General features: G+C 61.2%; 1 protein-coding gene across 5 annotated transcripts in view; it reads right to left on the bottom strand.

The window, feature by feature from the left end:
• The window catches only part of ADAMTS13 (ADAM metallopeptidase with thrombospondin type 1 motif 13), a 30,473-nt gene that overhangs the window by 1,331 nt on the left and 12,200 nt on the right, over positions 1-16,942 (bottom strand). For 2 of the 5 annotated variants that reach the window (XM_036108326.2, XM_036108330.2), the window contains 18 exons: positions 16,589-16,693; positions 15,606-15,757; positions 15,428-15,491; positions 13,927-14,053; positions 13,373-13,521; positions 12,911-13,031; positions 12,196-12,276; positions 10,797-10,978; positions 10,228-10,363; positions 10,018-10,147; positions 7,992-8,175; positions 7,205-7,325; positions 6,294-6,423; positions 5,997-6,176; positions 3,135-3,339; positions 2,194-2,503; positions 1,507-1,653; positions 1,042-1,218 (listed from right to left, as the gene is read on the bottom strand). In XM_036108326.2, the coding sequence (XP_035964219.2) occupies positions 1,042-1,218; positions 1,507-1,653; positions 2,194-2,503; positions 3,135-3,339; positions 5,997-6,176; positions 6,294-6,423; positions 7,205-7,325; positions 7,992-8,175; positions 10,018-10,147; positions 10,228-10,363; positions 10,797-10,978; positions 12,196-12,276; positions 12,911-13,031; positions 13,373-13,521; positions 13,927-14,053; positions 15,428-15,491; positions 15,606-15,757; positions 16,589-16,693 (2,701 nt within the window). The remainder of the gene's footprint in view (positions 1-1,041; positions 1,219-1,506; positions 1,654-2,193; positions 2,504-3,134; positions 3,340-5,996; positions 6,177-6,293; positions 6,424-7,204; positions 7,326-7,991; positions 8,176-10,017; positions 10,148-10,227; positions 10,364-10,796; positions 10,979-12,195; positions 12,277-12,910; positions 13,032-13,372; positions 13,522-13,926; positions 14,054-15,427; positions 15,492-15,605; positions 15,758-16,588; positions 16,694-16,942) is intronic. The other 3 variants (XM_036108335.2, XM_036108344.2, XM_078061983.1) reach the window with 3 other exon arrangements.

The raw sequence follows: 16,942 nt of genomic DNA, 5'->3' as shown, positions 1-16,942 counted from the left end.
AATGACCACTAATGCCAGAGGCCAGGGCAGCTCACAGCTGGGGAGCAGTGAAGGGGGGCAATATGGTGGTGTGGTAGAGATCGGGTCTCCCACACAGAAGCCGTCACGGAACCCCACCTCTACCACTCTCTGCCGTGTGACCCTAGGTGAAGGCTTTCAATGCTCTGCGCTCCAAATCCCCCCTCTGTAGAGTGAAGGTAACAATGGCACGCCCTGGGAGAGAGGTTTTTAGGAGGACTTTGTATGTGCAAAAGTGCTTAACACTGAACCTGTCACAAAGGACACTGCCATTACTAGGAGCCCACTGGAACCCCGCCTGCCTGCACCCCTGGGCCCCCAGAGAACAAGAGCCCACGTGCATGAGGCCAGGAAGTAAGGAGCTGTGAGAAGGGGCAGCCAGCCCCTTGGGCGCTCAAAGCCTGGCTCTCAGTGAGGGCACTGAGAGGTGCGGGGATGGTGTCACATTTCTGTAGAGGCAAAGCCAGGGGGATCCCAGAAACCTCTGGAACTGGCTAGGGAAGTCGTGTTTGGCCAGCCTGGGCTGTTGGGAGAGGCCAAGTCCCCAGAGGCCTCCCAAGGGCTACTGGAGGACATTAGGGGGGCCATGGGATGCCATCCCCTCCGTGAGGTTGTGTGTGTGCACGCATGTACAAGCATGCGTGCACACACCAGCTCTGTGGGGGCTGAGCCAAGAGGACGGTGCATGGGAACAGGGCTGGGGGGGGGGAGATGCACACGGAGGACCCTGAAGGGTCTTGAAGGACATGAGTGCCAGGGCCAGGGCGGGGGGCCATGGTGGCGGCCTGAGCGACAGGGTGGGGACGTCAGAGTCCCACGTGCACCCATGTCGCTGCAAGGCCCCGGCGAGGAAGGGACGCAGCACACGTGAAGGGACCTCATCCTGGGGTCAGGGAGCTAGCTGGCGGGGTCCTCCTCCATCTCTGTCGGTGCCCTCTCTGCCCGGCCGGCCGCCCCGTGGGCAGCAGCGCCCACCCAGCCACCCTGCCGGGACTGGGGGGAGGCTCTGGCGCCCCACCGTACCTCTGGGGGGGGTTCCCGGGGCAGGCTGGCTCCCGTACCGCAGCACAACCCCGCCTTCCGGCCGCACGCGGCGCTGCCTCACCACCAGCGTGTTCGTTTTGGAGCTGAAAGTCATGCCAGACAGCTTCTCGCATGTCTTCCTCCACGTGAGCCTGTCCCAAAGCAGCAACATGTCCCCTAGGAAGCAGCATGGCGGTGAGGCTTGGCAGCACTGTGGGCCTGGCGTAGACCGAGCCACGGGCGGGGTCCCCCCACGTCCCAGCTTATTGACTCTAAGTCCCCAGACACAACCTCAGTTTCCTCATCTGTAGAATGGGGACCATCCCACAGCTGCCCGCGGGACGGCCATGAGGATTCCAGGTGGGGCTGCATGTGGCACATCCTGCCAGGAGCAGGGCAGGCCGGGGTCGTGCTCCCTGGTGCCTGGCGGCCTGACAGCAGTTGTGCACACGGCCCGAGACGTACCAGCACTGCAGCTGAGGGAGCTCTCAAGGACGTGCAGGGTCACCATCTCACCCAGGGGCCGCCCGATGGCCACCGCACAGTCAGTCTGCCCTGGGCCTCGCATGTCAATGGTTCCTGTCGGCTCAAGGTGCTGCCGGCCACAGGCACCTGGAAAGCGGGAGCACGGGTGAACAGAGCTTCGGGGCGGGGCCGGGGCTTTCCGTGCTGGGGAGGAGCCTGGCAGGTGGGGTGGCTGGCATCCTCCTAGGCCCCGCCAGAAGCAGGCTGGGGGGTGGGGGGGTGGGAGGGAGCTGCATGGGTCCCGGTGTCTCCATCCAGGGCCCAGAGCCGCTTCCGGACACCCAGGTAAGAGGGAGGCAGCGCATACAGCAGGGCATGGCTTTGAGTCCCACAGATCTGGGGCTGACTCTGTGAAACCTCATGTTCCCTTTCCCTTGTTGGTAATAAAAATGAGCTTGCGCTCTGTCAGCGGAAGCAAAGTGGAAGGAGAGGGCCAGGCCAGAGCGCCACCTCCCAAGCCCATCCCTTCAGTCCAGCCGCACACCTCCCAGCGATCCAAGGGGGCTCCACAGCACCACCCCAGGGGTCCTCCCAAGGAGCTAGTCCCAGCTCTCCCAGTGGAGAAGCCTTTGCCCGCCCCTCCTGCAGCCAGCCAGCTGCCCAGACAGAAAGGTTGAAGAACATAACTGGACTCAGCGGGGCTCTCCTGGGGCCCAGGCAGAAGCCCCTGAAGCCGGGGGGCTGGGGAGAGGAGGTGGGCCCGGTGCTGGGGCCACTCCGGAGGAGCACCAGCAGTGGTCTGTTCTGGAGCAGTGGCTTCGTCATGGGGCACCGGACTGGGAGTCCCCTGCCCAGCGCAGGGCCCGGCCCAGCAGCCCCGCACCGTGGCTGGCTGGGGCAAATGCCGGCAGAAGGCGGCCGGCACGGGTGCCTGGGCCTGGGGTCCAAGGCAGGCGTGATGCCGGCGCCGGATGCCATCTCCGCAGGAGACAGAGCACTGCCAGGAAAGAGGAGAGCGAGCTGAGGCTGACCTTGCCAGGGGGCGGCGGGCACAGTGGTGACCACTGGCCACGCACGATCTGATCTAATCTTTGCACAGCCCAGGAGGGGAGCCCGTGTCTCCATTCCACAGATGAGGAGACTGAGGCTCAGCAGCTGGCACCCACCCTGCCGGCCTGCCCTGCACTGCCCTCCTCCGAGCGCCTGTCTCTACCCGACCCAGATGCCCAGAGCCCTCTGATCGATGCCGACGGCAGCTGTCTGCTTTGCCTCTTCTCCCCTCCACACCATGAGTGAGCGCCTCCAGCGGGAGACCTAACCCTATTTACCTTTGTCTTTCTAGGACCTTGCAAGGTACTGGGCATGGGACGGCCCCGGAAATGCAAAGGTGTGGGATGGAGCTACATTCCCCTTTATCTCCTGGTGTCTCCAGACCTCGGTCCAGACCTGCCCCTCAGGTCTCAGGGCCCTGCTGTGTCTTGCATCTCTAGGTGCCCCGACCACCTCCTCCCACCCCACTCTCCCCCTCCTTTCAGGGGATCACAATGAAGCAAAGCCCCCAGGGTCCCCGTGGGTGAGGACCCTCAGCGGACCCACTCCCCAGCCCCAGCCCCAGCCCCAGCACTTACCTGCGTCCAGGTGCTGACATGCCACCGGTAGGTGCAGTCGGCGATGATGCAGGGGATGCTGGCCTGAGGCCGTACCAGAGCCGCACAGGCTGCCCCATCCACCTCCACGTCCTGGCCTTGGCTGAGCTGCACACAGGCCACGGAGCGGGTGGCCGTGCCAAGGCCACAGCTGGCTGAGCATGGGCCAAGGGACATGATTTTCCACCTGCAAGAAGCAAAGGCCCAGAGGGCGGCCCTGAGCCCAGGGAGGGCAAGCCCTTCCTGTCAACGGCTCACCGTTCCTCTGTTATCCAAGGAACAGGGATGGGGGAGAAGGTGCCCCAGGAGAAGGCAAAACAAATCTCAACAGTGGTCAACCCTGCCCGTGGTAATCTGTAATTGTTCAACAAATGATAGCAGCCGACATTTTCCAGAGCTCGGACCAAACCCAGGGAGCCCGTGCTGGAGCCTGAGGCCCTCATCGTGACATTGTGCCACCTACTGGCTCGCACACACATGCCTTCAGTGGGCCTGGCGCTGTTCTAGATGCTAGGGAGATGTAGTGAACCAGACCAAGACCCCCACACCGCCCTTCAGAGCACATATGCTTCTCCACCTCAGCGCGCCTGACCTTTGGGGCCGGCGGGTCTGTCGTGGGGGCATCTGTGCAATGTAGGACATTCAGCAGCCCTCCTGGCCTCCACCCACTCACCAGCGCCACTAGCATCCCCCTTCCCTAGTCATGACATTGAAAATGTCTCCAGACATTGCCACATGTCCCATGGGAGGCAGAATGGCCCCTGGTGGAGAAACCACTCGGCTCGAAGGAAGAGACAGACAGCAAACGGAGGAAGAAGTGCTGGGCGGTAGGGGAAGGCAGAGCCAAGAGTCATGGGGTGGGCAGAGTGTGCCGTTCGGGAGCACTGCTCAGGCAGGACTCCCCACCTCGCTGCTGTGCTGCTCCGAGCAGAGGCTGGACAAAAGCATATCCAGAGCAGACGCATTCCCGCAGGGGGAAGGCAGGGGCAGAAGCCCTGAGGCAGGAGTGTGTTCCAGAACATCAAGGAGGATGCGGCTACATGACATCCGCGGAGCAGCCCGAGCCCATGTGTGTGTCACATTCCCATATAAGTCCCAGATAAATTCCCGTATGAATGAATGTGCTGCACAGCCAAGGGGCTTTGGCACAAGCAAAGAAGCCAAGAGACACCGATGCGGGTGGTAAATGGACCATAAAGCTACAGTATTTAAAACAATCTGGTATGCAGGGGATTACAAACACCAGAACCTGTAGAGAGCCCTGACATAGATCCCAACATACACAAGGATCTAGGACACGATAAAGGAGCTGGCTGGGGGAAATTCGGTTAATGATTTGGAAAAATAAAGTATGCTCCCTACTTTGCAACATGCCCCCAAATAAACCACAGATGAGCTAAGGCTTTTAACTTAAATGAATTCTTATCTGTAACAGTGTATTTCTTTAAAAGCCAAGGAGACCGACTCGAAGGAAAGACAGCAATATAGCCCATCTATTAAATCTGATGGTGACACGTGACTGTTCCCTTCCTCTCCGGATGATACAGAAAAGCATTTCATTAGTAAAAGTGCAAAACAACAAAGCAGCAACGGTGGGAGCACTGTGAATCAGGTGGGCAATTGTCTGCTCTCCTCCCGCAGGCTCCGACCCCGCCTCTGGACCTCGCTGGCTTGAGCTCTTTGGTCCCGTGCCCCAGCTGGGACCACCGTCGGGCTCCGCTTAAATGCTGCCTTCTCCCGGTGACGCTCGCCAGCCCTCCCACACCCACAGCCCGATGAGAACGGGCAGCGCCGCCTGCATTTTGTTGGAATGTCCCCTCTGACTCCTAGTGCAGCCTGCCAGGTAGTCCCGCTTCCCGAGGACCGTCTCCCGGGCCAGAGCGGCCCTATAAGCCCCGAGGCGACTGGCCTGGTGTCTGCACACTCCGGGCCCTCAGGCTGCTTCCTCGACACCTCGGGGCTGCTGACCTGGGCGGGCAGGGCTCTGGGCTGCAGGCCTCCTGCTGCTCCGGGCCAGGCAGCCCCTGACACGGTATCCGGCAGGACCTCCTCGTCCTTGTCCTCCCCGTGGGCCAGTACACAATACAGCATCCTCTGCACAAACCCTCCCACAGCTCACTCTGCACTCCGCCAGCTCGTGCCGCCACCTGGGGCAAACCGGGGTTGGGGGGACGACCCAGGGGAGTGGAGCCTCCGCTCATTTCTCCAGACTGGGAAGGTCACCCTTACATCTCCACCGAGAAGCCGGGCACAGCGGACAGAGAACATTCCATGGAGCCCATTCTACTGACAGAAAGCTGAGGTCAAACTGATGCGTTCAAAGGGCAGGCGGGGGAGAGGCAGGGCACCCCAGGGGGCCTGCGAAGATGTCTATCTCTAATAGGAATGCCGGCCCCCCACCAGGCCTGGCCGGCACTCCCAATCTTCCTTCCCGCTGTGTTTGCCCCATCACACCAATACCACCATCGAACGGTATCTCCCGGTCTGTCTTCTTTCTCTTCCATTTCCCCACTGTCCCGGCATCTTCTCCAGGAGGGCCGGGGTGCCTGTCTGTCCTGCTCACTGCTGTCTCCCTACTATCGGAACGGCCCCTGGGCATGGCAGGGTCTCAGCGAAGAGCAAGTGATGACAAATGAACCATCAGCCACATACGTGTGCCCACAGCATCCCAGATCCCCTATGACGCAACTCACATGCTTTAAACCCACCACAGCCTTCTAGGACACCCGTGGGACCCACGCCTGCAGGTAAGGGCACCGAGCGTCAGGAGCTTACAGGGAGATGATGAGGCCACCTCCAAGGATGCATGCCTAGGACCACCTATCTCCTTGGGAAGGGGCCCACCTGGCAGGGCAGGGCTCCGGACTGCAGTCCTGGACAGGGCGGGGCCTGGGCACCGGCCAGCACTCGGAGTGAGGCAGGGGGACAGGGTGGCCATGGTCCAGCCTCACGCAGCGAACAGCTAGTGGCACCCGCCCCCCTCCGCAGGTCACTGGGCATGGTGCCAAGGCTCGGGTCTCCCACCTGCAGTAAGAAGGCCAGCGCTCCATCAGAGGCTACACCCCAGGGTGAGACTCCTTCCTCCCTAGGGGACCCAGGCTGCTGCTGTCCCCCCCACACATAGTCTCCACCCCCACTCACCACGCTGGGCAAGGGGCAGCCTGGCAGGCCTCCCGCCGGCTCCCAGGCTTGCTCTCCAGGTCACATAGCTCTTCCTGGACAGGGGTCCCCAGGGTAGAGTCCACACACACAAAGCGCAGCTCCATCAGGCCTGCAGGGATGAAGCAGAGCCCCTGAGCCCCAAGAGGAGTTTCCGACAAGAACTACGGGTGCCCAGCTCTCTGGAGAGCTCCAGCAGATAAGGCCCACCTGGGTTCGAGTCTTGACTCTGCCACTTACCAGCTGTGTGACCTTGGACAAGTGACTTAACCTCTCTGAGCCTCAGATTTTTCAACTGATGGTGCCTCACTTGCAGAGATATTTATATAGATTTTTAAAGCGCAGCTACAAAGTGCCTGGCCCATAGTAGGTACTCATGTGGTAGCTGCTGTTTATTGTTACTTTATGAGAATTGCTCTTCGACAATCTCTTATTTTGTTTATAACCAAGATGTTATCAGGGTCCGTTTCCTTGAATCTCTCCTTTAGGACTATGCTCCAAAAAAAAAAAAAAAAAAAATTCTCTGGCCTTGATTCTAAACATGCACAGGTTTCACTGAGCAAGTGCTGAGGATTGTAATTTAAGAACACAACGTATCTTAAAACGTTGCTCCTCTGGCTGGGCCGCCAGGAAGCCCAGAGCTCTTGGGGCCCACTTTCCTAGACCCTAAGAAATACACTTGGCTGCCAATATTGCCGAGTTTTATCGTCTTTCCTGTCTTTCAGCCAAGCAATAAAGACATTTGCATGGCTGTCCATACTTCGCCCCAACCTCCTCGTATTGACGTCATGTTCTGACCTGGTCTGGATTCTCTGTAAGCCGATTCAAATGCTTTTTAGCACTAGGCAAAATGTAGGCAGGTAAGAGTTAGCCAACGAGCCCTGGGGCCTCACCTCGACCACAGGAGGCAGAGCACGACCCCGCCAGGGGAGTCCACACGTGTGCGGCGTGAGCCCCCAGCCTGGCACTGCCCGGTGGGGATGTGGCCTCCTCCTCCAGAGACCGGGGTTCTGGCTGCAGGGGATAAGTAACAGGCTGGTGGGTCTGGGCATCCCCCCTCTGGATCCCTGAACACCTGGTCCTCCACCCCCACCTACCCAATCTCTTCGGGAGAGAGCAGAGTGGTCACCAGCACCTCAAAGGTGGCCCCTCCCTGTTGCTCCTTTCCGGGGACACTTGCTTCTGGCTGCCGAAGGATGCCCCCACCCCACTACCCACCTTGGCCTCTGTACCAGCATGAGTGGTCACTGTGGGGCAGGGCTGAGGCTGGGGCTCGGGAGCCAGGCTCGCAGGCACACTTGGCCCTGCAATCCCCACCGGTCTCGAGGACACAGGCTTGGCCAGTACCCTTGTTTGCAAGCAATGCCCCCCAGCCAGAGCCCCGGGAAGCAGGTGGGAGAGCGACAGTGTTGCTTTGTGGGGCAGAGAACTGGCAGCAGTCTAACGGGGCCTGGGGCCTGGGGCCTGGGGCCTGGGCCTGGCTTGCCAGCTGGAGGGGGGAGGGGCCCTGAGCTTTTTCCCTAGGCTCACCCTCTGACCAGGGAGATCCTATACACAGCAGCATTGCAGAAGGATAGTCCTTGTGCTCTGGCCAGGAGGCCAAGGGTACCCAGTGCTCCCCGTTCTCCTGTCAGATAAGCCCCCAATAGCCCGGGGTACCCTCGTGCCCAGGACACTCACGTGGCCCGGTACTGAAGGACATGCCATGGCCACACAGGGCTCGAGGGCAGGCAGCTTCTCATCTGTGGAGCACGGCCCAGCGGTGGCCAGTGCCCCCAGGCCCTCTGCCCCGTGCACACACGTCCTATTCTGTGAAGCTGGGTCTGTTCCACAGGCTGATGAGCACGCATCTGATCCCTCCTGCCTGAGGACAGGACAGACAGCAGGCCCCGCCTCATGGGGCTGTATGTACAGCCCAGCTTCCCCGGCGGGGAGGCAGTGAACCCGCACCCCCGTACCCAAGAGCTCAAAGAGGAGCCCCACAAAGGAGCAAAACCCCGAGGCCTCTCCCTAAAGAGCTGGATGAGCGGCTGCCGGCACTCCACTTGGCAGCCCGGGTGCCGGGACACAGGCCCGGACCCGCCGGCCTTCCAGAGAGGAAGGTGGGCCTCCGTCCAGAAAGTACCATCACTCCTTGCACCCTAGCAGGTGCCGAGAAATGGAATCGGGTCAGCCAGGTCAGGGATGGCAACGGCGTTTCACGGACGTGCCAACCCTGACCGGGGCAGCTGCCAGCCGAGCTGAGGCAGGAAGGGTCCCGAGGCAGGAGCGGGCCTCCGTGGGAAAGGGTGGTCATTCCCAGGTCTGCCCCACACGGGAGAGAGGCAAAGGAGCCCAAGCCACGCATGTGCCACCAGTGACCCAGGCCAAGCGCCTCCTCACTGGACAAGTAACAGAACTGGGGCCCAGAGAGGGAAGGAAATTGACCTGGTCACCCAGCCAGTTGGCGGCAAATGGGAAGACGCTGTCAGCTGGGACACTGAAGGGATGAGAGGCACCATGGGGACGGCAATGGTAACGACAAAGGGACACTTAGGGCTTTACGTGTGCAGCTTCAGTTGGTCCTCACAGCCCCTCCGTGAGCAGGGACTTGGGGGTTCAGAGAGGGAAATGGCCGGCCTGGGGTCTCTTGGATAGTAATTCTGAAGCCGGCCACTCCGGGATGGTGGGGCCCAGCCAGAGTCCATGGGGAGAGGGGACACTCAGAAAGGGTAGGGCTCGGTGCGGGGACAAGCCCTGCCAGGGAGTCGCCTCCCCGCCTCCCTGCCCTCACCTCCCCGGGTGGGGCTGGGAATGCAGGCCTCCACCGCTGCCGGCTATGCGGCCAGCACTCTGCACCGGGTGGGGGGCAACGTCTTCAGGAGGCTGCCCTGGGCCTCCACGCAACGCACCGCCCCCCCCCACCCCCCCGCAAGAGGCCCTGCACGCACCGAAGTCTCCAGCTGCCCAGCTGAGGAGGAGACGGACAGAGCGTTGGGGCCCCGTCCCCCTGAGGACTGGCTCAGGAGAGGCGGTGAGAGACGGGCAGATCTGTCCCGCTGACTGGCTTCCCTGCTCTGGGCCGGGCCCCATGTCCCTGCAGGTGCCGGAACACTGCACAGGGACAGCCTGCTCCACCCAGTGGCCCTCCAGGTGTCCCCAAGCTGCACCAGAGCCCAAGGACACCTATATAAAAATGGCACCTGGGGGGCTCGGTCGGTTGAGCATCTGACTCTTGATCCCAGCTCAGGTTTTGATCTCAGGGTCACGAGTCCAAGCCCCATGTGGAGCCCACAATCAATCAATCAATCATTCAATTTAAAGAAGTGGTGGCGGGTAGCTGCACCAGCCCTGCAGCCAACAGGGACAGCCTTGTCCCGATGTTGTGCTCCTGCCAACCGCACAGTCCAGGTACTTCCCACCGTCACCTCTCTGACCCTTGCCACAACCCTCCCGGGGAGGGCGGTCACCTCCACCCGGCAGTGAGCTCAGAGCGGGCACGTGCTGCCCGCAGACGAGGTGCAGCGGGTGTGGGTCACGCTAGGCTCCTGTGTCACCCGTGTTTGCCCGAGTTTCAACATCCTCACCTGCAAAATGGGGGGCACTAACATAACCCACCGCCCAGGGCAGTGTCCGTGCCTGGAAGTGGCCTCACCGAGCGCATGCCACGTGGGCCCCGTAGCCAGCGAGAGCCCAGCGGCAGTGGCTGAGCGTGGGCAGCACTCACTGTGGGGGGCAGGGCCAGGGGGCGCAGGACTCTGGCCACGCTGCCGGCTGCTGGCTCCCTTCACACCGGGCGGCCTCCACCCACTCGTTCCTGGCCTGGTCCAGACAGCTGTAGGTCACCCAGCGCAGCCCTGGGAGGAAAGAGGGAGGCTGGGCCACCTCCCTGCAGGGGGCAAACTGTGCTTCAGGCGAGCCCTGCCCCAGGCCTCACCTGCCCCACAGCTCACCGAGCAGGACCCCCGCACAGCGGCCCATGCCCAGGCCTGTGGCTGCTGAGGCTGGAGGTAGGTGAAGGTGATGTCTGGGCGCGCGAGGTCACCATACTCCTCCCCGTAGCGCCTGTAAACCTGCAGGAGACAGACGGAGAGCTCGCGGGGCCTTGTCCGCTGGCCTCCCTGTAGGAGCTCGGCCGGTCACTGGGCTCTGTGCCCAAGACCAGCCCCAGAGCGGGGCCAGGCTGGAGGGCAGAGCCCCGGAGGCCCCCACGTTTCCAGCCCCTGCCCCCCAAGGCCTCATCTGGGCACACGGCACCATCCTCTGTTTGTTAAAATGAGGATTCTTGAGCCCCACCTGGCAGGTCCTGATTCAGAGGCTCTCAGAGGGGCCCAGGAATCTGTATTTTTATACACACCACAAAGGACACAGACTTAGCCGCTTGGCTGCCTGGGAACACTGTTCCTGGCGGGGGGGAGGTGGGTGGTCTGGGCTGCACGGGGAGTCAGGGGAAGGAGTGATACCAGGAGGAGGCCCCTGCTGGCTCCCCCAGGCCCTCCTGGTCACCTGGATCTCCACGTCGTCCTGGGTGGGTCCCAGGATGCGGATCTCCTCCAGCTGAGGCAGCCGGTCCTCGGTGAGGGCCACTCTGTACTCCACACGGCTGTCCTCCAGGAGGGAGGGGTAGGTGGTGCTGGGAGAGATGCTGGAATTCCCAGCCACGACGTAGCGCCCTCGGATCCGCACTGCTGTGGGGGGAGCAAGGCTGTGGGCAGGGGGAGCGCCCCCTCCCCCACACCTGTGGCAGCGGGGCACCAGCCCTCTCACAGAAGAGGGCCTGACTCAAGGAACGGGGTGGTAGCAACAACGGGACGAATCTCCACTGCCCCAGCTCTCCTCCCCGGGGAGCCCGTCTGCCTGGTGCTTTGGCTGGTCCAGGCGGTCTCTGCAGTGAGCAGGGCACCACCCTCCCAGATGCCCACAGGCGTCTGACCACGTGTCCGTGGCTCTGCACCTCTGTCCAGAATGTGGTGAGCACTGTGGATCTGCCCTCTCACCAAGTCTGCCCCCACGGAGCTCTACAGGCGGGTTCCGGGACTCAAGGCCCCCAGGGCCAGCACTCCCACCCCAGATTCCAAGGGCAGGTGTAGGCGCCCTCGGGAAATCAAGAAACACTGTGGCATTGAGTGGGTAAAGAAAGTGGCTTTGCCCAAAGACAGATGTGGCCTTTGCCCTGGGCTTCTGAGAAGGGACTTATGTCACACTGGACAGGAGTATCTTTGTTTAAGGTGGGGACTGGCCAAGCCAGAAAGACCAAATATGTGAGGTAGGACGGCAGCTTTGCGTTGATCTCATCCGTGAACCTAGAGACTAGAGGCCATCCATGTGAGTAATCAATCAATCATGCCTCATGTCCGCATCACGAAGTCCTACTCAAACTGGATGCTGAACCCAGGTGAGCCTGGGGTTGGCAGTACCCTGTGCGTAATGTCACACTTCGATGCTGGACACGGAACCCTCCCAGACTCTGCCCTAGGCATCTCCCGCTCTGGCTTCTCCTACTGTCTCCTTCCCCTGTAACAAGCAGAACCGCGGGTACAAAAGCTCTCAGCATTCTGGGGGTCATCCTCGTGACTTATCCACCCTGGCGGTGCTTAGGGAACCCCCTGAACTTGCAGGCGGCATCAGAATTGAGGGCATTTTGGGGCGTCTGGGGGGCTCAATCAGTGAAGCATCTGCCTTCAGCTCAGGTCGTGATCTCAGGGTCGTGGGATCGAGTCCCCCACATCCCCCCCTCCCCGCTGAGCAGGGAGCCTGCTTCTCCTTCTCCCTCTGCCTCTGCCCCCCACTCCTGTTCTCTAATAAATAAAATCTTAAAAAAAAAAGTAGTGAGGGCATCTTGGGGACCGTGCTGTATAGACTTCAGTTTGGCTACCTCAGGGGGAACGTCCACTGGCCAGCTCACCCAGGTGTGTGAAGAGAGGCCTCCGGTTGGTGATGTGTACGCTGGTCAGGTTGCGGGTCACGGTCAGGAACGTGACATACTCTAGAAGGAAGCAGGAGAGGGTGGGTGGTCTCAGGTCACTGACATTGCAGTGAAAGGGAGCAGATTTCAGTTGTCTGAAAAAAAGCACCTCGACACCAAAAGCTAACAACAGGGCTGCCTCAGGCAGTAGAGTCCCCTGTCCCAGGGGGCCAATCCAAGCCAGGCTGGACGGCCACCTTCCAGGGTGCTGCCCTGGCCAGGCGGAGGGACTGAAGCCAAGGTTCCGGGCTCAGCACGTGGCCCACCACAGGGAGGGGGGACCCCACTGCTTGGCTGACCCTCTAAGTGCCTACTTTGTGAATGACTTGACCTCTTTTATAAGTAGATCCAAGTCAAGGGTTTCCCAAGTATAGCACCCCTTCTGATAGGATTCCTCGGAGAGGAGAGGCCAGCCCACCACACACTGCCCAGCGTCCGGGTTTTATCACAGCTACCGTGAGCTCCCGTTCCCAAAGCGCCACTATCCCAGCGGTGGCCTCATCGAACTCTCAGCTGCGTGGGGAGGCTGGTGGAGAGGAGGATGGAGGCTGAGGCCCACGAGGAGGGGCCAGGGCTCACTGCCACGGCTCTGAGCTGCAGGTGTTTCTTAGAGGCTGGGAGGAGCCCAGCCATTCGTCCCGAGGGAAGCCCCTACCTCTGGCCCTCCCGCCCGTGAAAGAGCCGTTCCGGAGGCTGCACGTGCCGTTGTCCCCTCCGCACACCTGACACACGTCTCGCACCTGCGGGGAGTCCATCCTGCCGTCACAGCCAAATGTCTGTGCAAAGAGCAGTGGCAAGTGACACCCGGGCAGGTGTCACTGGAGGGTGCTGAGGCTCTGGGATTCACACAACAAACAGGCGGCATTTGGCAGCATCCTACGCCGATGCAGGGAGCAGGTGTAAAGGACTCGCCCGAGGTCACAGCAGGGCTCTCAGCCCCCAGCCGACTCCAAGGTCAGCCCAGTGCCCTGGCATTACCCCATGCAGACTCTGCTGCAGCTTCATGGGGGCCCGCAGACCTGGCCCCCTTGGAGCCCCTTAGCATCTGGCTTCTGATGTGACTGGCCCCAGGGCCACCGCGGATGGGAGGGCACCTCTGCTGCCCACACACGCCTACCCTGCAGCTGCCCAACACGCACAGGCTCAGGGTCCCGTCCTCCCGCCGACCACTTGGCACACACCGGGTCCCGTCCAGGAAACTGTCCCCACGCCTCACAATGAAGGTCTCGCCGATGGCCCGGCACATGTGTCTGCACAGAGCGTCCCCTGGGGAGGCAGAGGGACAGGGAACCCTCGTGTGAGGGTGACAGGGAGTAGGGAAGGCAACGACCCCGCAAAGCACAACCCAGGGGGCCCGCCCTGGCCAGGCCATCTGGCCTCCTCCTTTGGGTTGGGGACACGGGTCGGGCCTCCTGAGGCAGTGATCACAATCACAATGTAGTGACTGTTACTGTTACCAGCCAAGGCGCGCCTTGGTGTGGCCCCAGGATCACGTCACTGAATCCTATCACCCGAGCAGGGAAGCCCTGCGCTCATCTCCATTTTACAGACGGGAAAGCCGAGACCCAGGCCTGTTAGCAAGGGGTCGCACCGGGATGTGATGCGACTGACGCAGAGCCTGAGCTGGAGCCCTACTCTCAACAGCATCGGGGCGATGGGGGCCAGCCCCACCTTGACTGTACTGCTCCGCGGAGCCCCAGCGGTAGAAGGAGGCGTTGCCCAGGGAGAGGTGTAGCGGTTTCCTGTCCGTCTGGGAGCACTGCTCGGACATGAACTCCAGCTGGGTCTTCTCACAGGCCTGGTGGGGAGGAGACAGGGGACGGGCACAGGAGGGGCCTTGGGAGGAGGGGCTTGGGGCAGGGGAACTAGGATGAAGGCCTTTGCCACTGAGGACCACAAGGCACCCCACAGTGCGAGGGTCACAATGTGGGTTTGAGCCCAGCTCCTGGCTGCACCTCGGTTCCCTGCTCTGTAAAGTGGGGGAGACACGAGCCTTTCTCTGTTGATGGGAGAATCCAGGAGAATTTGCAGGGACACAGGGCAGGACCTACTGCCCGGCGACAGAGAGATAAAGAGCACTGCTCAACTGCTCCCCTCCCCCGAGCCTGCGCTCCAGGTGAAGACTGTGCCCTCCCTGTCTGGGGAGGCCCCATGCCTGCCTAGAGAAGGTGGGAGGGAAGGTCTCACCAGATGCCAAACTTAACTCAAGGTCAAAGGAACCATTCTAGCAGTTCCCACCCAGTATGACGGCCACGATCAAAACCACGGACAGCAAGGATGGAGAGGAGGGGGAGGATGCGGAGAAACTGGAACCCTTGCACATTGCTGGTGGGGAAGGGAAATGGCTCAGCTGCTGTGCAAGATGGCTTGGAGGTTCCTCAAAGAACTGGACGTAGAAATACCATGTGACCCAGCGACTCCTCTCTTAGGCGTATACCCAAAAGAAATAAAAACTGGCACCAAAGTCCACGGACACACGTGTCCACAGCAGCATGATTCACAATAACCAAGAGGTGGAAACGGCCCAAACGTCCATCAGCAGATGAACAGATAATACATGGTCCATCCGTACGATGGGATGTTATTCAGCCATCAAAAGGAGTGAACTTCTCACACCTGCTACAACGTGGATGACTTTGAGGACGTGATGCTGAGTGAAAGAAGCCAGTCACGAAAGCCCACCTACCGTGGGATTCCATTTCTATGAAACGTCCAGGACAGGTAAGTACACGGAGACAGAACGCGACCGGTGGTTGCCAGGGGCTGGAGGATGGGGAAGGGAGTGACTGCTTCATGGCTCTGGGGTGCGACTTTGGGGTGATGGAAACGTTTTGGAACCTGATAGAGGTGGTGGTCGCACCACATGGTGAATGTACCAATGCCACTGGATCCCACACTTTAAAACGGTTGATTTGATATGATGTGAATTTCACTGTGCTTGGACTGAAAGGATGGTTTCAGGGGGTGCCGCCGGGGAGGGCGATGGCACGTGGGGATGGAGGTGCGACACCTGGGGCACCCACTATGGTCCCAGCAGAAGCAGAGCAGAACCCCCTCACTCAAAAACGCCCTGGCGTGAACCACAAATTACAGCCGCCCTGATCCTCTGCTCCCCCAGGGCCCGGCGCTGCCGACCTGAGCCTCTCGTCCTGCCCTGGGGAAGCAGGCCTACCTGGGTGTTGCACATCTCAGCCTGGAGGTCAGCGCCCACACACGCACGCCCTCCGAAGGCAGGCCTGAAAATGTCCACGAGACACAAGGGGTGACAGGTGACCCACCGCCCCCCAATCAGGGAATCTGGAGCAGACCCCCTCCCTGACTTGAAGGACAGGGCCCCCTCCAGGTGGTACCTGGGGTTCTTGCACTGCCGCCTCCGGGTGACCACACCTCCTCCGCAGGAGCGGGAGCAAGGGCTGGGGGGGCCCCAGCTAGACCAGTGCCCGTGCACCACCCCCACGGGGCTCAGCTCCGCCAGGGAGCGGCAGTGACCCTTGGAACACCACTGCAAGAGAAGGACACCCCATCCCACACCTGGGGCACCCCACTCCCACGGGCACACCATCCCACACCTGGGGCACCCCACACCCACGGGCACACCATCCCACACCTGGGGCACCCCACACCCACGGGCACCCCATCCCACACCTGGGGCACCCCACTCCCACGGGCACACCATCCCACACCTGGGGCACCCCACACACAGGGCACCCACACCCACACAGGTGTGCACACGTGCTCCCGCACTCCCATCCTGCTCAGGAAACAATGCTAAATGGAAGAGGGCAAACCCCAGGCTGTAGGACAGAGGAAGGGTCTGGCCACACCGGGCAGAGAGGAAGGGCAGAGGCCCTGATGTCTGCAGGGTAGAGGCAGACGCTGCCTGGTACGGCCAACGAGAGGGAGTCTGGGTCAGGGAGCTGGGCTGCGCGATCACTACCACTCAAAGTCTTTGTCTCCTCTGTGGGTCAGGGGTGACGACACAAGCCGTCTCCAACCCAGGGAAGGGGGAAAAGAAACTCCACAACACTGCGGGAAGGGCGGGGCTCTGGATCCCCCACCCGCCTGCGCAGAGTCACCGGTGAGCCCCTTGTCAGTTTTCACTGGTCCTGCGAACCTAGAAAACCCATCCCATCTTCCAGGCCCTGCAGGGAGGCAGGGCAAGTCAGTTGGCACACGGAAGCATCTTGCCGCCCACCTCTCCAGACCAGGTGACCAAGAGCAGCTCCAGGGCCCTCTGCCCCAGCTAACTGATCCTCCTGTCCCCCACCCCAGGAATGCAGGCGGCCAGGTTTCGGTGCCCCGCATGGAACATCCCTCCATTCCCTGCTCTGACCTTCTGCACGCCACACTCTGTCCCATCCAGGAGAGGAATGAGGAGACGGCTACAGCGGCTTTGGTCCAGGGGGTCCGTGTGGCAGGACAGAGCCTGGCACATGTCCTAAGAGGGGAGACAGGTGGCCAGCTCGGGGCCACTACAGCCTGTTGGCTCAGTGTCCAGTCTTAATTGTCCCCCCACACCACAGGACACAGGGACACATATGCTGTTCCGTGGGCACTGGTGGCCAGGGAGAAAGGGCACGGCACACCTCTCCATGGGACAGGGACAGTGACCAGGGCCCACAGTCATTTTAGGTGCCCACAAATATGTTTTCATTTCTTTTAAAATCAAAAGAAAAAGATGATCTTT

Source organism: Halichoerus grypus, chromosome 14, assembly GCF_964656455.1.
Source record: "Halichoerus grypus chromosome 14, mHalGry1.hap1.1, whole genome shotgun sequence".
NCBI classification, from domain to species: domain Eukaryota; kingdom Metazoa; phylum Chordata; class Mammalia; order Carnivora; family Phocidae; genus Halichoerus; species Halichoerus grypus.
This window is presented reverse-complemented; position numbering and strand designations above follow the sequence as displayed.